The 21,163-nt window shown below is 33.5% G+C and overlaps 1 protein-coding gene across 1 annotated transcript in view; it reads right to left on the bottom strand.

The window, feature by feature from the left end:
* Nucleotides 1–19,822, bottom strand: part of LOC131848500 (ATP-binding cassette sub-family C member Sur) — a 33,825-nt gene extending 14,003 nt beyond the window's left edge. Inside the window, exons 1-17 of the mRNA XM_059198389.1 lie at nucleotides 19,617–19,822; nucleotides 18,342–18,479; nucleotides 17,262–17,637; nucleotides 12,991–13,227; nucleotides 12,567–12,896; nucleotides 12,161–12,364; nucleotides 11,783–12,083; nucleotides 11,507–11,688; nucleotides 11,104–11,419; nucleotides 10,497–10,602; nucleotides 9,707–9,858; nucleotides 8,835–9,079; nucleotides 8,235–8,453; nucleotides 7,684–7,829; nucleotides 7,129–7,245; nucleotides 6,871–6,944; nucleotides 6,389–6,513 (exon numbers count right to left, since the gene is read on the bottom strand). Coding sequence (XP_059054372.1) covers nucleotides 6,389–6,513; nucleotides 6,871–6,944; nucleotides 7,129–7,245; nucleotides 7,684–7,829; nucleotides 8,235–8,453; nucleotides 8,835–9,079; nucleotides 9,707–9,858; nucleotides 10,497–10,602; nucleotides 11,104–11,419; nucleotides 11,507–11,688; nucleotides 11,783–12,083; nucleotides 12,161–12,364; nucleotides 12,567–12,896; nucleotides 12,991–13,227; nucleotides 17,262–17,637; nucleotides 18,342–18,478 — 3,267 coding nt within the window. The 5' untranslated portion in view covers nucleotide 18,479; nucleotides 19,617–19,822. The remainder of the gene's footprint in view (nucleotides 1–6,388; nucleotides 6,514–6,870; nucleotides 6,945–7,128; nucleotides 7,246–7,683; nucleotides 7,830–8,234; nucleotides 8,454–8,834; nucleotides 9,080–9,706; nucleotides 9,859–10,496; nucleotides 10,603–11,103; nucleotides 11,420–11,506; nucleotides 11,689–11,782; nucleotides 12,084–12,160; nucleotides 12,365–12,566; nucleotides 12,897–12,990; nucleotides 13,228–17,261; nucleotides 17,638–18,341; nucleotides 18,480–19,616) is intronic.
* Nucleotides 19,823–21,163: the final 1,341 nt, after the last annotated feature.

Genomic DNA, 21,163 nt, shown 5'->3' with positions numbered 1-21,163 from the left:
GGCAGGGTAATAGAACAATTTTAGAGTTTGGGGATGAAATTGAAAGGTTGTTTGTTGAATTAACAATTGCCCAAGCGGGGGGTTTGAACACCGCGTATGATATTCTATTGCCCATAAATGAGAATATTGCAATTGCCTAATTAGGCAATTTGCATACGGGCTAAACGATAGTAGGTTGACAATGTACATAATATGTCGAAAAATATCAAATATACAAGAAGCTGTCAAAACAGCAATAGAAGAGGAGGAATTCATTCCTAAGAACTTCCAAACGTGTTTAATAAATAAAATAAATTATGACGCACGAGAATTTGATCGCAGATCAAATGAATGTCAAGCGAAGCGTAATAATACTAAGGCGCGAAGTCAGCAAAATACAATAATGCATAGTAAAGAAGGTGGCGCAGTTTGTTATAGTAAGCATATGAATTACGTCAAAGCGTCAGCTGATAGTAGGAATAGCGATAGAAAGACGTCGTTAGATTTTGTTCATGGAAATAAGAATACCGAAATTTTAGCTTTAAACACAAATAATGTAGTTAAACTTAATTGTTTTAATAATGATATGTTTTTAATAGCAGACTCAGGAGCATCAATGTCAGTTTTAAAGTATGATTGGTTAAAAAATTTGCCTTCAATTAAGATCCATAAAGATAACGCTATAATAAAAGGCGTTTGTGGTAATCTAGAGGCAATGGGATTTGTTTACCTGAATCTTGAATTTCAGAAACTGCAATTTAGACAAAAGTTTTATGTATTTAAAGAATTACAGTGCAGTTCCCATGGTATATTAGAAGAAGATTTTTTAATACAATTTAAAGGTATTATAGATTTTGAATTAGGCTGTTTAAGTGTAAAGCCCCACGGATTACTTGATAGGGTACGTATACCTTTTCAAAAAAGGTAAAATGGTATAAAATGTGTTACTTTTTCTAATAAAAGGAAAACTGGCTATATGGAGAAAAATGTAAATTGTTTAAAAAATAGAACAGCGGACGAATTATCGAAAATAATTGTAACGTCCGATGAGTTAAAAAATTAAACTAATGCTGTTCAGGCGTTATTAAGCAAGGTCCAATTAAAAAATTAAAAAATTACAAGAAAGTCACAGTTTCGTGTGAAATTAAATATTTGTAATAAGGAGACATTAGGAAAAGTGTTATGTATGCATAATATGCATGATAATGCGTGCAATGTAGTTCTATCCGGATCTATAATATATTTAAATCAAACGTCTCTATTAACAATGGTGGGCGTAGATGAATCATTAAGAGAACTTGTAGAGATATGCAAGGATCATAATATTATGGAAGTTATAATTATTAAAAATATGTACAATAAGTCTCAAGTTAATAAGTTCTGTCGGTATATACAGAAGTATGATGAGTTTTTACGATTATGTAGGTATACTGTAAGATATATAGATAAGTGTAGTAAGTCAATAACTACAGAGAATGAAGTGAGCATTGTCACATTGGCCAATAATGTAAAGCATAAAATTTCTTAAAATTGTTATAGAGTAAAAGGCTTAATTTTAAATTTTAGTTACTACTGTTTCGTAGAAAACAAGATCTGACAAATATGTATCAACAATACAATGTAATTTTAACAGTTTTTAATTTATATGTACTCAGGTATGATATACCTTGAGAAATTGTTGAGTTAAATTAATCCTAGTGCTGTTTTTTTTGTCTTTTTGTATGTTTAAATAATAAAATTGTCCTTGACTTTCAGAGGGAGGGGTCACCTTCACCATAGACACCCTACTTTTCAGGGAGGTGTGATATAGTGATGCAAATCAGCACGTTCGATAGTAGATTGTGCCAGTGTACGTTTTATCAAACGACACGTAGGTCACGCAGTACCTCATATATATAGTTTATGTAATTAGTGTAAGCTAGAGTAATTCAAGATGTAACAGTTAATATACAAGTTACACCCTACTGTGTGTGTTTACTCTCACCACCCCTCCTGACCTGTCCTCCCATCCCATCCTGTCATCACAGGATTATTTTAACAATGCCATTCCCCCTTCCGTATTTACGTGTTGAAATAAAAATCGGTAATCATTGCAGTTGCCGCTGCATGTTAGTTTCATGTGGGGTCGGTTTTAGGGTATTGCTGCAAATAGAAGTGGTCTAAAGTTCCTCTTTCTAACTGTAATGATCACATGATAACCTAATATTACATTTTGTACGGGATAATATTACAATGTTGTCGGGTGATACGATATTATTACAAATGATGGTGAGCTGACCTGCATTATAGTACTGATGTTGGGTATTATATACAAAACAACAATAGTAAAATCTAAGGTGGGGTGACACACACGGTTTGAGCAGTGCTTGGTGGACAATATTTATATTTGCCTTAATTGATTGCAAGTGTTGAAGTATCTGGTAACAGTGTCCCATACATTTCGATGCAGATGAGTTGTTCGGAATACCTGCAGACTATTTTATTTTGGTATTCGAGGAGAGCCGCGAAGTAGTGTGGTTAAAATGTTTTTATTTATTTGGGCATAGATCTGATGCTTTTGGATTATATAATTTATAAATAATAATTATTAGTGAGCGTTCCAATGGATGCCGGTGGGAATTGCAATTGTTTTGCATAGGAAGGTTTTAAATGTAGATTAATTATTTGTTTGATATATTATGTTGGGGTCTACTATACATGTTATGTAGTGCAAGGTGCTTATCTACTTGTCTGGCATATTTTTAACATTTGTGCTTTGTCTTAAAATGAAGTGCGCATCTACACTTGCGACCTAGAAGGCAATCTTTTGGTTTGGTGAATTTAGTGTCTAATGAATTTGTTGAAGAAAAAAAAAAAGCAACGTAGTCAAGAGGTTGAGCTGCCGACTATTATATTGCGGGTAGTGTGTCGCTAGTTATGGTTGGATGTAAGGTACAGGAGTGCTTTTTCTGTATGCGGTGTATGGTTTCTATAATATTGGAACGAGAAAAAGGATATCTAATTATATATATAGAATTATTCTATTATTTTTACAGCAATGACAGTGATTAACTTTTAATAATAAGCTATAGTATAGTACAGTGGTGGTGAGTATGTCTTTATGGAATCATATTTAAGATTATCTCTATTTTAAAAATACCAGTAAATTAGAAATTTCACAATAATGGTTATATGAAGTAGAACTACTATTAAGTTCTGAATTATTGTACCTACTCGCCTAATGCATTATGCGGATGAGTGATGGGGTTATTAGAGTGAAAAAATGATTTTTATTTCTTTGAAGTTTCGGGAACATGGAATAGAATATGAATATTCTTTATTCAAAGAAGCTTGAATAAATAATAGGAATAATAGCCATAATTGCATGAATGTACAGCATTTAGTAGCTGTGGAATGGAGTTAGAATTTGTTTTGTGATCACATGCAGACAGCGCTGACAGCTGTTTTTTATGAATGTGACAGGGATGTTGGAGCGATGGGGAGTCATTTTTAATTGACAGTTAATCCACTTGCGGCTGGAGTTGTGTAGTGTCGCGAAAATAAGTATATTAATGTGGTTTTGAGTTTTGAGACAGCTAATAGGAAATGATACCTGCTTTATTGTAGTAGTTGTAAAATATATACATGTATTTGTTTATCGTCATGGTGTTTGGTCGCTCTCTATAAATACTTTGGCCGCATTGCAGGGTAGCTTAGACAAATTAGCGTGTTTTAACTTTTACATACGTACTACAGTGCAACCTCGATAAAACAAATCGAAACAAAGGAAGCAAGTAAAAAAAAATATATAGTATATCAAGTAATTCGTTGAACTGAGATTTATTATGTTGAAGGTACGTTGGTCTAAACTTTATAAAAAGGTAAAAAACCTGTCTGAGCCATTTCAACTTGAATCTTTAACAATAGTGACGAGCAGCAGTGTTTACAAAACTTTACATTACTTTCCATCGAACAACAATTATTGTTCTACGAAAAAAAGTACGTCGAAACATGTCCTGACATGAATCACATTCTATGAGATAAGAGATAAGTAGAGTTAGAGTCATACCATTGGTGGGAACATTATATATAAAGGTTTTGGGTTGAGAAAATTCCTTATAAAGAGGTGTTTTTCCAAATTAAAAATAATAATAATGTCGCTATGTAAATGTATATTTTACATCGATTCTTATGGAAAGTCCAAGGGGATTACAAAGAATTAGTTAAATCAAGGAAGTCGTTATATACGTGGTATATTATTGTGAATGAGGTGCGTTATACTATAGCTGGACGATTATTATTATTACTAGATGCATGATAGTAACAATTACTAACGATACATTATTGGAAAAAATAGTTCTGAGGATACTATTAGTATTCCTATACTTTAGATTAGACTTATTTACTGGACATCCTTGTGGAGTACATAAATCTGAAATATGTTTAATATCAGTCATAAATGTATATATTGTGAAAATTAAATGGATAAGAGTGGCGTTTAAATGTGCTATAATTATAATATTTGGTGTTTTGCAAGAGTTCATGATTTGCTTATAAAGTGACTATTGGCTCGGATGACCTTAAAGAAATTAGCAAAGGAAGAAAAACCATGAGCATAATACTAATAACCAATACTTAAAGAGGATGAATTAAGAAGTTCAATGGAGTTATAATGATGGTGACAATGGCATTGATATTCTAAAAAAGTAGCTACAGAGGTAAGGTAGACTGGGCCGTCAAGCATTAAATTGCGTATTGACGGACAGGTTCCATTAAATTGCGTTGGCTGGGCCATCAGGCATTAAATTGCGTACTGATGGACAGATTGCATTAAATTGCGTTGGCTGGGCCATCAGGCATTAAATTGCGTACTGATGGACAGATTGCATTAAATTGCGTTGGCTGGGCCATCAGGCATTAAATTGCGAACTGATGGACAGATTGCATTAAATTGCGTTGGACTGGGTCGTCAAGCATTAAATTGCGTATTGGCGGACAGGTTGCATTAAATTGTGTTGGCTGGCTCGTTAAGCATTAAATTGCGTATTAACGTCCAGTTTGTGTTAAATTGTCTTTGGCGGGGTCATCAAGCAGTGTATTGTGTATTGATGGACACCATTCATTAAAGTGTAAATTGATAGAATGTTGCATTAAATTGCGGTTGAATATAAGTAATAAAAAATTGCCAGTGTTAATGTGTATTAATAATCGGAGTGAAATGAAGCGGATTCAGTAAAATATAATAAATCAAAAGTCATACGACACAAATTAATTTTGGTTGAAAATATAATTTCTATAAATAATATAATTGAAGATTGCTGGAGTACCTACGTAGAGTCTCCTTGGTGATATATGTTGTATATGTCGATCGTTCAAAGACTGGTCTGACAACCTTTCCTAATATTTTACCACTGAATTAATGCAGGTGATAAGAGAGATAATTTTGGTACGATGAAGAATGGTTATAGTTATACCCAATTAATACTACATGGACTGATATCAGATGTGTAGACAGAATATAGTGGAAAGTCGATTGCAATTGTTGATGCAATGTCTTGATAATATAGTAATATTCTTATATACCACCATAGGACCCATCATATTTTATGGAATGATAATAATAAATAGTGGGGAGTTTTGAAGAAATTCCAGATTATCTTTTAGATAATCACTTTTCAAATGTACATGATAAACAAAAATACTACATGTAAATAACACATTGCATGAGACAGATAGAATGGAAAAAATATAAGTATTTACCTTAAACCTACAAAACATAAAGTAGTGACTACTATGATAGAGATATTCTGGTCATAAACATACAACATTTTTTCAGAAGTGCTTTGTACTAATCTTACATAATATTACACAATAACAAAGTGGAATAACGATTATATGAAAACAAATATAAAAGAAGAAAGGTGAAGTATGTGAAACACAGAGTAAATTGGAGTTAATATATAAATGTAATGTATATTCAAAAGAGGAGGAGTGATTTTTTATCACGGTGCTGGTTACGCTGGAAAGGCCAATCGCACTAGAGGGATTCGGCTTATGTGCGGCAGTATAGTGTCAAAATGAGTCCACCATCGTTGTAACGTAGCACACATGCCTCCAAGGAACAAATACCTAATAGGTTGGATTGATTCATGCTACAAAAGAAAAGAAACTTAAAAAGGAGAGAGATGTAGTGTATGTGGAAACACTAGCAGTTTATTATCTATCGTCTCGAGCCGAGCGTACACGGGCTGCCGTGCGCAAGAGGGGAGGGATTCCCTGCGCAAGCGCCGCGGAGTAAAGACGTGGAGCTGTGGCTAACGAGCCGATATTATGTCGATAACAACTTACATACAAAAAGACATAAATAACAAATAAGTGAACACTATAATAGATTAAAAAATATGTATGATATATTAAGTTAATTGGTTACCTCACTGGCACTGGTGTCATTTTCTTTTCTAGAAAATGAATTTGAAACCATCACGTTGCTGGTCTCAGCGCCATTGGAAGTCAATGACGTGTATGTCGAGTCAACTCCAGTTTCGTTAGCTACATCTGTAATGAAATAGAATATTGTAGGATTATGAATGAACAGGAAAATAAAATACATATTTTTGAATATACAAATTCGACTTCAAACTTATTAAACACGACAATTTATTTACTATATATTTAATTTTATATCTCATTCTCTTCAATCATCTTTTCAATCTTACATTTGGCGCAGCGCAGCAGCATTTAGCTAAATTATATCCAGTTATTCTAACATTGCAAATTAAAACATTATTAACATGGCAAGAAAGTAAATAGAAAGTGTGTTATTTTTAACATAAAATAGTAACTTAACATTAAACTTACGAGTAATCACATAACAACGCATACGTGGATATGATGATAGTTACAAATAATTACCATTATTTAAATTGTCTTCATTGTGTGTGTTTGCTTCTGAACTTAATAGGCGACGTAGCGTTCTCGGTGTCCATCTGGAATATTATAAAATACGATTCAAGTGAATTTCTATCACAACTCGCATAATATAAATAGACTAGCTGTGCCCACGATTTCGTTGTTGTGGAATAGCGATCTTGGACAGCATTTTTAATTACTGTCTTCTTCTAACATTTTCAAACTTGACATAATAAATCTGAAATAATGTATATTTTTAACCTGGCAAGAGTACGATGTGTTCTAGGTCGCAGCAGCCTCCGCAGCAGACTTGCCTCTCTTTGCAGCGCTGTATTTGATGCGTCCGCGCTAACTGCGCGTCGCACCTCATGTCTCCATCTACAAAAATAATCCTATTTTTCGTTTATTCTTATAAATTTGTTACAAATTTTAATATATCTCCTTTCAGTCTTTCTGATCTAAAATTTCAAATAAATGCTGTAATTAGTAAGAGTAGTTGACATTAATTTAATTCGTCGACAATTGAATATCTATTACATTTATGTCAGCTGGTGTTGTGATGAAACAAATTGCCAGCAATTTGAGACTCTTATCATTTGTACGAATGATAAGTTGGCTGATAGATTTAAGGCGGATCATCACAGTTTTTAGAAGTAGGGTAATCCATAGAAATTCAATCATCATTCTTAATGGAAAGTAAACGTGGCTTATCGACTCGGTTATATCTCTCTTACTGTATGTGTATATAAATATATATATATATAGGTATATAAATATAAACATGGTTAATTTCACCATTGAGATCCTAGTATTTACTTGTAATTCTGCAATGAGGGTGGTGGTGAAGATAATTGTCTACAGAGCGGGCGCCTGGTACGAGTCGTGGTTTGCCGCCAACTGCCACCCGCGCACGTTGGCACTTCCGTCAGCAAGTGTGCTCCCGCCGCTTCATTGATGCCGATCTAGCAATACGACTATATTTTAACTTTTATTTAAAGTGATCATGCTATAAAAATATCAGGGCATATTGCAATACGTAGTACATAGGAATTTATGAATTGATAAAATAAATATTTGATTGAAATCACAACGTATCCGTATTTATCGTTCAGATATCAGAATCAATCTAATTTCGGCAAAAGATCGAGATCTTTTAATATGGCTAGGACAAATATAATGTTTAGCCATGAACTCATGAAGAAATAATAGCACGAGCTTACTCCCTTGATAGGGATTTTCCCCAAGTAAAAAAAATCATATGGTTGTTTTAGAGAAACAAGAACAAAAACAAGCTTCATCAATAGACGCGAGTAAAGATTTCATATGCTTAATCGGGCAGACCTTTTATATAAATTTAATTTACCTACCATAGTATTGTCGGAATGACACCTTTGGAACCTGGTGCGGTTGAGAGCTCGACGCAGACGGTCACGTTCGCGAGCAGAGCCTCCAGGCGGGCCTACACCAGAACGAGCTGCAGCCGCGCGTGCAGAGCCAGCTAGTTGTGCCCAACGCGACAGCGGCGATGGTCCACCTGCGCTCGGACGTCCAACCCCACACACTCGACCGTCCTCCATGGCTATTACCTGACATTCAGTACAGTCATTAGCTGATTCTACAGAGACAGACTTTGTAAAAAGTCATCTACGAGCTTTGTAAGCTTTCGATTTGAAAGGAGAGACGGGCAGTTACGAGGTACGGAGTCTTGATTCCTTGGTGTGATAGGTATTATGGGGGTTGCATAATGACGCGGTATCCGTAGTGATATTCATAAGTTAATACTGTCCATCAGGAGGATCAGCTTGATTCCTATTCCAGTAATATGGAATTAGTATCAAATACATGTTGACTGATAAAAATTAGAAACATTCAGCTTATTTTTTTTAACGATAATTCAGAATGATCTTTTCACTAGTACCTTATGATTTTTGTTAGTTGACAACAATAGTTTTTGAGTACGATCTTACCACGTCAGCATAATGTAACAGTTCCAATCTGTTAGTAGCGATTATCACTGTATGGCCGGCTCGGGCAGCCGTGACCATCGCGCGCGCTACGACGTGCTGCGCCAGCCCCGCATCTAATGCTGCGAGCGGCTCGTCCAACGCCAGCAGATGCGCATTAGAGTAGATAGCTCGTGCAACACACACACGCACTCGCTGCCCACCGGAAAGTGGCGTGCCATGGCTGCCAAGGCGAGTCGCATCTCCTTCTGTTTAAATGAACGATGTAGGGTATCTATATTCATATTCTCAAGGTTTATGCGTTAAAACTGACAATTAAATTAGCATTTAGTTTTTATATAATTTTGGGTGGTGTTTGTATACCTACAGCTATACGGAAGAGTAGGAATATTCCCATTACGGATATAAGCGAAGTAGAAATAGTAGCGTAAAATGAGTAATAAATTGAATATAAAATTAATTTATAGAATAGTACCTAACAAAAAGTCCTGGACAATTCACACAGAGCCATCTAGTCCCAAGCTAAGGACAGCTTCTGTTATAGCACTAGGCATCTGATAGAAATACTTTTTCGTAAATACATAATATACATAGAAAACAAACAAGCCAATACAAACAATAATGTCCAAATTTATTTCCTAAGTTCATTGTATCTTTGTATATTTTGATAAGATTGGGATAGATGGCGTTGTGTGAATTTCCTGAGATGTTATTATTATGCATTATACTATACAAATGTTATTGTATAAACAAACAAATGTGCACATCCTGCGAAGAATAGAACCCGCAACCATCGGAAGTAATGTGGTGTAGCAGCGTTAGATCACCAAGGCCGTCAGAAATAACGGTAAGAACATAGTTAACTAGTTTCTTACCAGGCAAGAGTTGTAAATCGGGTCGCAAACTAGTCGCACGTAACACTCGCGCGTATTTTCGTTGACACCAAGCATTGTTCATCACTATATTGTCTCGTACCGATGCCTCTAGTAACCATGGTGGTTGTCCTGCATACCATTTACTGCAATGTCTACATAAGAATGTCTAACAATTAATTTAATATATATACATACCAGTAACAGTTGTAGGCTTATCTATGTAAGTATATAGAGAACAGATAAGATTTTTAATTTGAAATGGATAAACTAAAATAAATTTATAAACTTTGAACATTGTTTCAAATTAAAGGCAGAAATGCATTTTCATAAAAGTTAGTGATAGATCCCTATTCGTTCGTGTTTCGGTTAAAGGGCGAGACAAATGTCCTGTGATTTATTTATTTATATGTCTATCGAAATGGCCTGGCAGGCAGCTTGTTTGCTGTTCCAGTTACATACAAAATATATCCCTAACACTATATACATAACTAAAATACACATGACAAACCAGGTCTTATCTGTAGTCTGAAATAAATGTAGAAATTTCTTGCAGATAACCTTTCTAATCCGTTCTCATTTTCTGGGGTCTATTGGTTTTTAAAACAGCTTGTCTTCGACCTCATTGTTGTATGTAGTTTCGGTATTAACCCATACCTAATTATTATGAGAACGACATGCCCACTCATTCCTATAATATTAGGTATATAAATATATATAACACGAATAAGTGAATATATAGATATAGATACCTACTATTGTTATGCAAATATGATAATCAAATATAACTTACCCATTGTAATTAACTTCGCCTCGCTCTAAATACATTTCGCCGAGTATTGCAGATAACAACGACGTTTTACCGGATCCAGTTGAACCAACCACCATTATTAGTTTTCCTGATTAATAAAATATATTATTAAAAATGATAATTGATACACAGTATATAATAGTTTGTATACTTCAGACAGGCAATAAATATAAATTGAATTGAAAATGTCGTACCTATGTACCCATTAATATTTCTGACACGTTAAACTGTTATATTTCGTAGCTTTATTCTTCAGATATTAATTTTACGGTTTATCATGTACAATATAGGTATATGTATAACAATAAAGATGTATAAACAAATGAAACGACTAATATAATAAGACCTACCTTAACTTGATCATACTAATAGCTTGAGTTCGAATCAGTACCACAAAACAAAAGTACTGAGTCAATTTATGGAAAAGCATTGAATTTAAATTTATGTGAACATCATAAGTGTTGGGTTCACTGCAATATCGCCAGTTGTTCAGTATTTTCAAGCATCTAATGAGATAACCAATTTATGAAAAACTTATAAAAAATCCTCGAATTTTTCTTATATTTCAAGGGTTTCTCAAATTACTAACCTGTTGGAATATCTAAATCATCAATTTCTAATAATGTGCCATTTTTCATTCCCCAAGAAAATACTGCATTTTGAAAACTAACTACAAATTTATTTTCTTGAGCTAGTTTTGTATTTTCATCATCTGAAAATTGGTCATCATCTCCTATTTCTTCTTTAGTAGCGACATTATCTATGGGAAGCGTGTCGTCAGTAGAACAATTAATAAAAGCATTGTTCAAGATGTCTGTTGGTTTCATCAATTCTGTATCGTTAACTTCTTTAATATTATTAGATTCCGGAAGATCTAAAAAATCTCTGATTCTTCTTGTACTAACCTGAAGAGATTTTATTCTTCATTTATTGGTAGCAATACGTCAAAAAATATAATTAAGAGTGTAATATAATACTTGTTTTTAACTTACCATAGCTTGAATGACCATTAGAACGGTCACTGGTAAAATAAGTAATGGTACTGATAATTGGTTAAATAAAGCCAACCCGGCAAAAACATTATATGCAGTTAAAGTATTACTATTTTCCATGAAATAATATGCTATGAATGTAATCATTGTCACCAAAATTGTTGATACTTGAGTAGTAAATGCTGGAAATAATAATAATAATAATATTTAAAATATTGTATATTTTGATTAGCTTAGGTCCTGCGATAGCATACAAATTCAGAAGGTCATACATACTTAAGAAACTCCAATATATAGAGTCTTTATTTAACAGCCTTAGCTCCACTTCTCTTAAATGCAATATTTTTTCATTAAACAGATCTTCCCATACATAAAGTTTTATGACGTTAATACCTTTTAGTATTTCAGTCATTTTGGATATTCTGTGGTCTGTGCATTTTGCTATATCTTTAGAATTATCAGACAACTTTTTGCCAATGAAGAATTGTAGTGGGGTGATAAACATAACACTGACTGCGGTGCCTATTATAGCACTTATACCTAATTTTGTATACAATAAGTACAGAATTACTGTTACCTGAAATATTAGATTAGTATTTATTATTAGATATCAATATTTCAAATTTACTTTTTTATATACTTATTCTATTCTACCTTTAATGGTATAGCCCATAAATAATGACAAATCCAAACACATGACATTACATTGTAAGTGTCTTGTGAAATGAGATTAGTAAGGAGACCAGTCGGAGTTGTGGCCGCAACATTCGGCACATGCAGCAATGGGGATTCTTCATTTTCTTCTGGACTAGCCGAGGACCATGGCGCCAGTCGCATGCATTTATCGTATAACATACTCTGAAAATAAAAAATAGATGTAGAACTTTGAACAATTCAATTATTAACTTTCTAAATAGGATAGATCGAATCTGTGTGGCACACTGTAAAAATAGTAGATTGTTCTGAGGGCAGACTTATTCAGAATATATAATAGGATATATAAGTAAATATATATATGTTCATAATTCAGGTCAAAATAATAATACTGAAAAAGACGTACCTGTAAACTTATTTTCAGTCTTGTGCCCTCTACAGTTACTAAATGAGTAGAATTTTGAGATAGCAACGCTTGTATTATCAGTGCTATTGTTACTATAAATAACATAATATATCCATTGTAGAAATATTCCTGTATGGTAACTTGTGATTTCTGATCGTAACTGTCAAGAGGTTCCTCGATAAATCTTATAATAACTGCTAAACCTAATGCCGGTACCACACTTATTAAGTCACCTAATAATTTCAAGATACCCGCAATATAAAAATTTGGCCACACTGTGTAAAAGTAGCAATGCCATATATTAGGGGTTCCTTCGTCCACTTTTTTATTCTAAAATGTAAACAATTAAAGAGTTTATTTGGAGCAACTAAATTATTTAATATGATATTGTTTTTATGTAAATTTACGTAACAATAGTTTTTACCTTTAAGTCATTATAAATCCTTTTAAATTTTTCATAATACATATTTGATTTTTCATCTTGTGGTAAATCACCAAGTCCTTCTTGGTCCAGAGGTGAAAGGTATCCTCTATAAAGCAGTGGGTTTAGCCATAAGAATGCTATCTTTGAATAAAAGTATGTATCATTGTATTTGTATGGTATATTTTGATTAATGTCACCAGTAGTATGCTTTTGTTGATTTCTGTGTCGTCTTGCAACCTATAAAACATCCACATAATTATTATGCCATATAATATTATTCTATATTGTAGATGGATATTTTGTTACTGTAAGTTAGCGATTACACTAATAAAAACAAAATGGTTATACCCAAATGATGTGTAACTAATGTCAGTAATTCGTTTTATATTATATAAACTTTTACAACAAACTGCCAGAGTCTGTTCTAAATCTGCCTGAAATAAGATTCAAATGTCGTAATAAAACACATTCCTTGCAGAAAAGCTTACTACAACATTTTGAGGTTAGGAATGATAATAACGTTTTAGTAAAAAAAGTTACTTATACATACTGATAATATTAATTGTTCGTTAATAAGGAGGAGGCCTTATTGACGAATACATTGTATAATGTATATATTAGTAATAGTTATAATAATAATTAGCCGTGAAGTGGTCGAGTGCCATGAGTCAGTGATATCATCATTAAATGTCTAGACAGGTGTTGACGTGGCGGGACACGTCATTGAGGTCCCTAAAATATGGTTTAGCGCAGAGATGGTTGGCTTGCCCGTTAAAGTCGTGAACGGGTGCTGTTTTTTAGGGACTGGTCTGCTCTGATGACTATGACTGACCCATTTTGTTAGTCAAATAAATATTATATCTACGTATTTGCCTTTGGCAATTTGTATTCATGCAAAATCTCTTTAATAGCAAACGCAAATTTTTTGCTGGTTCTTTTTATAATTAATCAAAGTCTGCTTTTGAGCGGTAGAACAAAAATATATGATTACTCAAAAGTGCTTATATTAAATTTTGTTTGCATAACTATTGCTTCTATTTCTATTCATCAAACTATTCCTTCAGGTTCACGGTTACGTATATTTTTTGTGATACTTCCTATTTTATATATATTCCTACTTCTGTATTAAATATTTAATTTATAAGACATTGACACTGACACCATTTTTATAAATACCTACTTAATTATTAATATCTAACATATCTACAGTATTTTAAAAATGCCTTAAGAATTATTTTTAAATAATGCCTCATGTAGTATTATCATAACTTAAAAAATATACATTATATAGATAGATACTTTAGTCTTTTTAGTCAGGTACATACAATACAATAATATAGATATAATGACCTACACCTAAATTTCCTTATCTATTACCTACTAACAAATCTAATTTTGGTAGATATGTACGTATTTAATATTATTATGCAAATAGGAACTTAATATATCTATTATGGATAATTTAACATTGACAACTTGATAAAATTTGTGTTACTTTAATTTTTGACAGATTCTCAGGTGATAGAAACATATAATTATTTTTTCAACATCGGAGTGTTGGTTCTGAAGCTCGTGTTCCTCCATGCGATATCGGCTGTGTTTCTTTATAATATCAATGTAGATAACTTGACTATAATCCTTCTTCGTTTTATTGTAAAATGTCCTATTTTAATATCCCATAGTTCACTTAGCAGACGGCCGCCCGCGCCGTCGCGGCGGGGCCCTCTCCAATCTGGCGCCACTGTTCTAATACACCTTATGTGTTAGAACTTTATATTATATATATAGAACTGGTTGCTTCGATCTTTTGATTGTATAAAATATCTTCTTTATTAATCTTTACATATAACAAAACGGTGGCCAGGCGAAAATTGTCTTTTTTTGTGATAAATTTTCACGTAAAAAAGACCTAAAATCAGGCAGAACATATTGTCAAATAGGGAACGGAGATAATTAACTCAAAGGGATAAAATAAATATTTACAGTAAGCTATATATGTATTACCTACTTATTGTATTCATTTAGTTGATTTTATCAGCAATATATATACCCCTCCGATCGATCCCCCGTCCGATTCAAACGGGGATCGATATTACGACGGCCTGAGCCGAGTTCGAATCCCTAGTGGTGCCCTCGAACTAAAGTCGTATCCGTCAGGCAGGAATTGGCCTTCAGCCGCTCCATAAGTCCTTCCGCGGGTTTGGAGTGCCATTTGCACTCGCCCCCTAATGTCAGGTGAAGCTGTAAAGGCCAGCTGCGGCCAACAGCATTAGAGTAGTCCGAAAAAAAAAATATGTTTATAATTATAAAAACGTAGCAAAAAGCACAACTAGTTGAACTAAATGATATATTATTATCTATATATAAATTAGTTATTATTTATATTAGTAATGTATTAAGTATACGATGCAGAAAACCAGTTATCATTTTTGCACGTTATATGAAAAAGTTTAACCGATTTGAATGCGGTTATCACTTATTAGTAATGTCAGCACCAACGTTCCAGAACATAACATATAGGTAAGGATCTATAGTCTTTATATCACTTTCAGAACAGTTATTTGGTTAGTTTCATATATGCAGGAGAGTATATATATATTAAGCATATCATTTTCCTTTTTTATTTATCTGAAATGACGTATGTTGTATAATTTGATAAGTATTGTAGAGTACGAATTTACTCGTACTTCTAAATGCATCGAGTTAGCCGATAATCAGCTTAGCATCGTCATCAGAGTCTGAGTCATTTGTTCTTTGTTTATATCCATAGCCATTGCAAGTGTACAAGGTAAATTCAATATCTATATAATTGGGTTTAGATTAACATTTATAGTTCTTTATAAGATCCAATTTGCGGGTAATATTTTAATTGCATTAACTAAGGTTATTTACGATTTTCATTCCAATATAAAGGACCGTCATAGGACAGAAATTATGAATAATTTTTAGTAATAGGGGAGATGAGTCAAAAAGGAATATCACTGGATTCATACAGACGTTGATAAATAATAGGTGCATACATACACGGCCCATTATGAGTTTAGTTTATTTTCGTTTCAGAAGATTAATTATTTCGATTCAAGATAAAATTTATGACAAAAAGTAGTTAGAGCAATGTAGAAGCAAATATACATTAATTTGTATGTATTAGGTATTATCAATAAATATTCATTTGTAATATCAAGAGTAGTTTAGTGGTGACAACATTACTTCTCTTGTTAAGACTTTTGTTTCTTCGTATATCTTGCTTATGATAAAAGGTCACTTAACAAGTTGTCTGTTACTCGTACTGGCCCTACTTTTAGACATGTTCAATATAATGATTGTTGAGGGTAGAAGAATAATATATTTTCTAATATTATCATGAGTATTATTATCATCATAACCAAAATACACATTGTTACTACATCAATTACAGAACAATTATTACAATATCTATCTATTCAAGAAATGGAGAAACTTTCTCTCAACATAATTTCATCCATCCGTTCATTCATTCCATGAACATTTACATATACTCGTAGGTATGTAAAATTATGAAAAAAATAATTTGACTTGTGTAGTAATTACATACGACTTTGAAAGCGTAACAAATACTCTTTGGCATTTTTAAATATTAGTATGTTATGTTGTTATTGCTCAGGGCCGCGTAACTTAACACAAACGTAATATAACATATAGCTATGCTTTTGTGCTATAAGCCATAGCACTACTATTTAAGCAGATAGTATATTCTCAAAACCGTATTTATCGTTTATACCTAGTTTTATATAACGATAGCGTATTACTGGGTGAAGCGCGTCGCGGTGCCGTTCATTTACATACATACTGATTCCGTTCAGCGGCGTCGTAGTTCCGTTTAATAAAAATTACTGGTATGCACGCCTCTGCGGTACATCACAATATCATATTAACATGTTATGCGTGTTTAACACTCGTCAACAAAATTGCTTGGTGATCCACTTTTGAGCACGCTTATGCTGGTAGTGGCTAGTAAATAATTTTCTTTGAAGTTTTACAGGGAGTATTATGATGCGTACAGTTGGCAATGCAATTTTGGAAAATTATAAAATATAAAGTATACTTGATATGGACTTCGTAGCAACAATAGCAATATTAGCTATTCTTGTAACTACGATATAATTATATGAAGCTGACTGTACTTCTCGATTTTAGTTACCACATCATTAACCTGTGTTATTTATGTAATTTGGTATAGTATTTATTCACCCGCAACAATACCTAAATAAAAATAAAGTTTAAATAATTACCTCATCATAAAAACAAACACTGTCAACTCCCGCTATAAATACTGCTAATATTGTAGAAATCGCCTGAATGTAAACTTCAATGTGATTTAGGCTGACTTCAGTCTTGATGTGCTTCCACAGAATGGCTGCTGAGGAAATGGCTGATAAAAGCCAATATACAGCGAGGTAAAGGATAGGTGCAGCCGAGCGACGGCTCCACAGTGTAGCGTGTAGTGCAGCAGCGGCCAGCCACGCCAGTGGGGCTATAATTGCTGATACCAGGTACACCGTCTCCGCAGGCCTCAGTGATGCTGCAGAGGCACCACAGCACCAAGTTACGCCTATGAGCACACTGGCCACTCCTCGAGCTGTTTGCCCTCTCCAATGCTTACTATGCCTGTAGAAAAAATATTAATATGTACATTGCTACATAACATACCTTTGTTTGGTTACGTTCCTATATTAATGTATATATAAATTATATATGTATATGAGTATGGGAATAAACTTCCATCACTTCATTCGCGTGGAATTTGTGTTGCGTCGCGTGAACGTTGTTTTATTAAAATAAATAAAATTTCTAAAATAAAAGTACATACGAGTTACACTTTATAGCATTAGCCATTTGCGAGTGAAATTTTCTTTAAAATCAGTGCAGCCATTTCAGAAATTAGCCAGAATAAAAAGACAGTTTTTAATTAAATTTTTTGATGTGAGTAGGTATTGTATATTCCTTCGTATGCGTTTAGTGATAAGCTATTAATTTGAAAATACAAACAGACAGCTCAATTTGTTTTGTTTGTATATATATATAAATTGAAATTTTTTATGACTCTACCGCCAATTATTATATTTGGAGTGTATATAAAAATTGTATAACTAACTGCTTGTGTTTTGTCTTGGTTCTATACCTACCTAATAATTGTAACTTATAACAATGATTAAATGAGGTTTAAGATCAACTATAGGTACTATTATCAAATTAACAAATACATACAAAGAAATAATATATAAGGTAAAAAAGGACCAGAAATTCCTTCTGTATTTCCTTTCCAGGGAACCCTAAATCTGATTTAGATATGGTTGAATGCGTGTTCGTACCAATGCGGATGTACCGGCGCACAGAAGCAAATGAGCGCAGTGGATATGGAGGCGCAATACAGGTGCAGCGAATGAAGTGCAGCCGCCAGCGCGCGGACCTCGCACACGCCCTGGCCGCGCTCGCACACCGCATCCATGCTGAACGCAACATCATGGATCACAGAGATTGAATTTATACTTATAAAGAATAGATAAACATTCAACAGAAGGTTCTATTCACCTTTTCTTTTTTGAAGTAGGTTAAAAATAATTTCCCAAAACGACATCGTCAACTATTGTGTATTTACGCGTTAACGAGATACATTTATTTATCGGCTTAGAAAGGAACTTAAGTCCACCTTCAAAATTATTTTAACTTTTTATTTTTATATAGAGAAAAATATATGTACATATTGAGTACTAGCTGTACCCGCGACTTCGTCCGCGTGGTATATAACTTTATTTTTCCAAAATAAAAGTAGGCTAAGTTACTCCTTAGTACATCAGCTACCTGCCAAAAAAGTCCCGTCAAAATCTGTCCAGCCATTTCAGAGATTAGCCGGAACAAACAGACTGATAGACAGACAAAACTTGTGAAAAAAAATTTTGTGTATGTACTGTATTTATATTCATATGCATGTAGTAAAAAAAACTGTTATTTCAATATTACAAACAGACACTCAAATTTTATTTATATGTATACATTAAAATAAGCTATAATAAAATTGCTTGCACATAAATGTTTTATTACATAAAATTTTACGTCTACATCGTACCTACACATTAACATTACACATATATTTTGAAGTTTCTAAATATTTATTGACAAAAAAACCCAATGTTAACCCAATATTAATATGTAATATTATGTTCTCTGTGGTATTAATAAGAGTTTTGGAATTCAAAATTCTAAATACATATATACCCTTTAACATTAATGAAATCTAAATATTAAAGTTAGTACTGGTTTTGCAGAGTACTGGATTCTTTAGTACCTAGTTGATGCTTGTCATCCACTGCTGCATGTTATTGTGTACTACCTATCTGAATATTTTGTTTGTAACTAGGCAACTTCATGTAACATAGTCAGTGTCTAGTGAGACGAGATATATTTTGATTTTACACACGTACCTAGAAATTATATTCGATGCAATATATTAAAAGTACGTCGGAAATTACGATTTACCCACTTGTAGATTTAACAATCTTTACTTACCTGTTAATAAGAGGATAAGTATTTCAGATAAATAAATATTTTATTTATATATATATATATATAAAGGATATTTTATTTACGGTGTCAATTCATGCCACAATTCACAACATAGCACACTTTACAATTACTCAGCACTAACTGCAGTGTTTGCTATTTCACCGGGCGATGTCGGTTAACAGTTCATGCACATCACGAGCGGGATGTTAGGATGATTGTTTTGATTTTACGAGATTATTGTCGAGTCGAACTTCATGTCTCAAGTCCTTTTAGACGCGCGTGAGGCCGCTCTGCAACCGCACTGGAGACTAAACTGAAGTTGGACTGTTGGACTGGATCACGACATGCTGTACCGTACGATTAGGAATCCACCGGAGCGCAGCGCATCCTAACGTGACCATTATTTTCTTACCAAAGTGGGATTATATGAGGATAACAAATAATAAATCAATGAATACATGCAATACATCAATGAAATGAATTTACTTTAATATGTAGGAAGTGTCCTGGTCTAGAGGTCTGGTAGAGGTCCGCTACCCTAAATTACAACAAAAAATATTGTAAGTTCAAATTTAACCAACAATAATTACTTTGTCTACTCCCGTGAAAGAAACACCGATATCAAAATGATAACTAATCCGAGATACGGTTGTAGGCCAGCCCCAAGTCCCGTTTATTATATAGATTCAATACATATAATAAACAATATATCCTGCAAAATTTCATTGTTAACTGTTAACGTTCACCATGACGTAGATTGTGAATAAGCCTTCAGCTATACTATCTGGTATAACATTTTTAGTATGTTTTTCTATTCTTTTTCTTAGTCCCCTAGCATTCCATTCATATATTTTTATATATCACAGACATTTTATGAAGTTTGTTTGCGAAATAGGATCTTTTACCTCTAACTGGGGACCGCAGGATAGACAGTCTGAGAGCGTGACTATCCCGTCAAAGCGGAACGAATGGTCACTTTACGCATTCATATATCGCCGGCGACTCGCGTACTATGTCGGAGTCGACGCACTGTCGCCCCGTAGTCGTGTACGTATGTGAAATGGAAGAGCGGTGACCTGCGCCTGCCGCATTTCAATTTAGTTCATTGAAAGTATTGAAACAGGTTGTTTTTACTAGCACCTACTAGTACACTTTCAAATGTAATTTCACAGTGTAGCGGGAAACAGGAGAAACGAGACGCCGCATAGGCTCTTTAAGGAAACATTTACCTGTTTACGTTTATAAAAACATGATAACAACGTTCTGCGTTGAATGTGTAAGTCTATACGTGAATAGATTAACACGATTTGGAGATTCCAAACAGCGGGTTTAAGTTGTATTAAACCCGCTATTAAGTTGTAACAAATTTTGCTATTGGATGTAAACCTCTGTTTACCGTGGGACAAGATGGCGCTGGGTTAAATGTCTAGGTTTTTTAATTATTTACTATTATTTTGACGCGTGTGTAGACCCAAACTCATACAGCAAGGGCGAGTTAGAGGTAGACGCAGGAGAGAGAAATGGGGGGAGCACAACGATTAATAAGAATAATAATTAATAATCGTAATAAATATATATTATTTGTGTACGTACTTATCCATATTTTTTTTTAATTTGTAACAACACCTCA

This window comes from Achroia grisella, unplaced genomic scaffold (genome assembly GCF_030625045.1).
Source record: "Achroia grisella isolate CSIRO2021 unplaced genomic scaffold, CSIRO_AGI_Agris_v1 utg558, whole genome shotgun sequence".
NCBI lineage: Eukaryota > Metazoa > Arthropoda > Insecta > Lepidoptera > Pyralidae > Achroia > Achroia grisella.
This window is presented reverse-complemented; position numbering and strand designations above follow the sequence as displayed.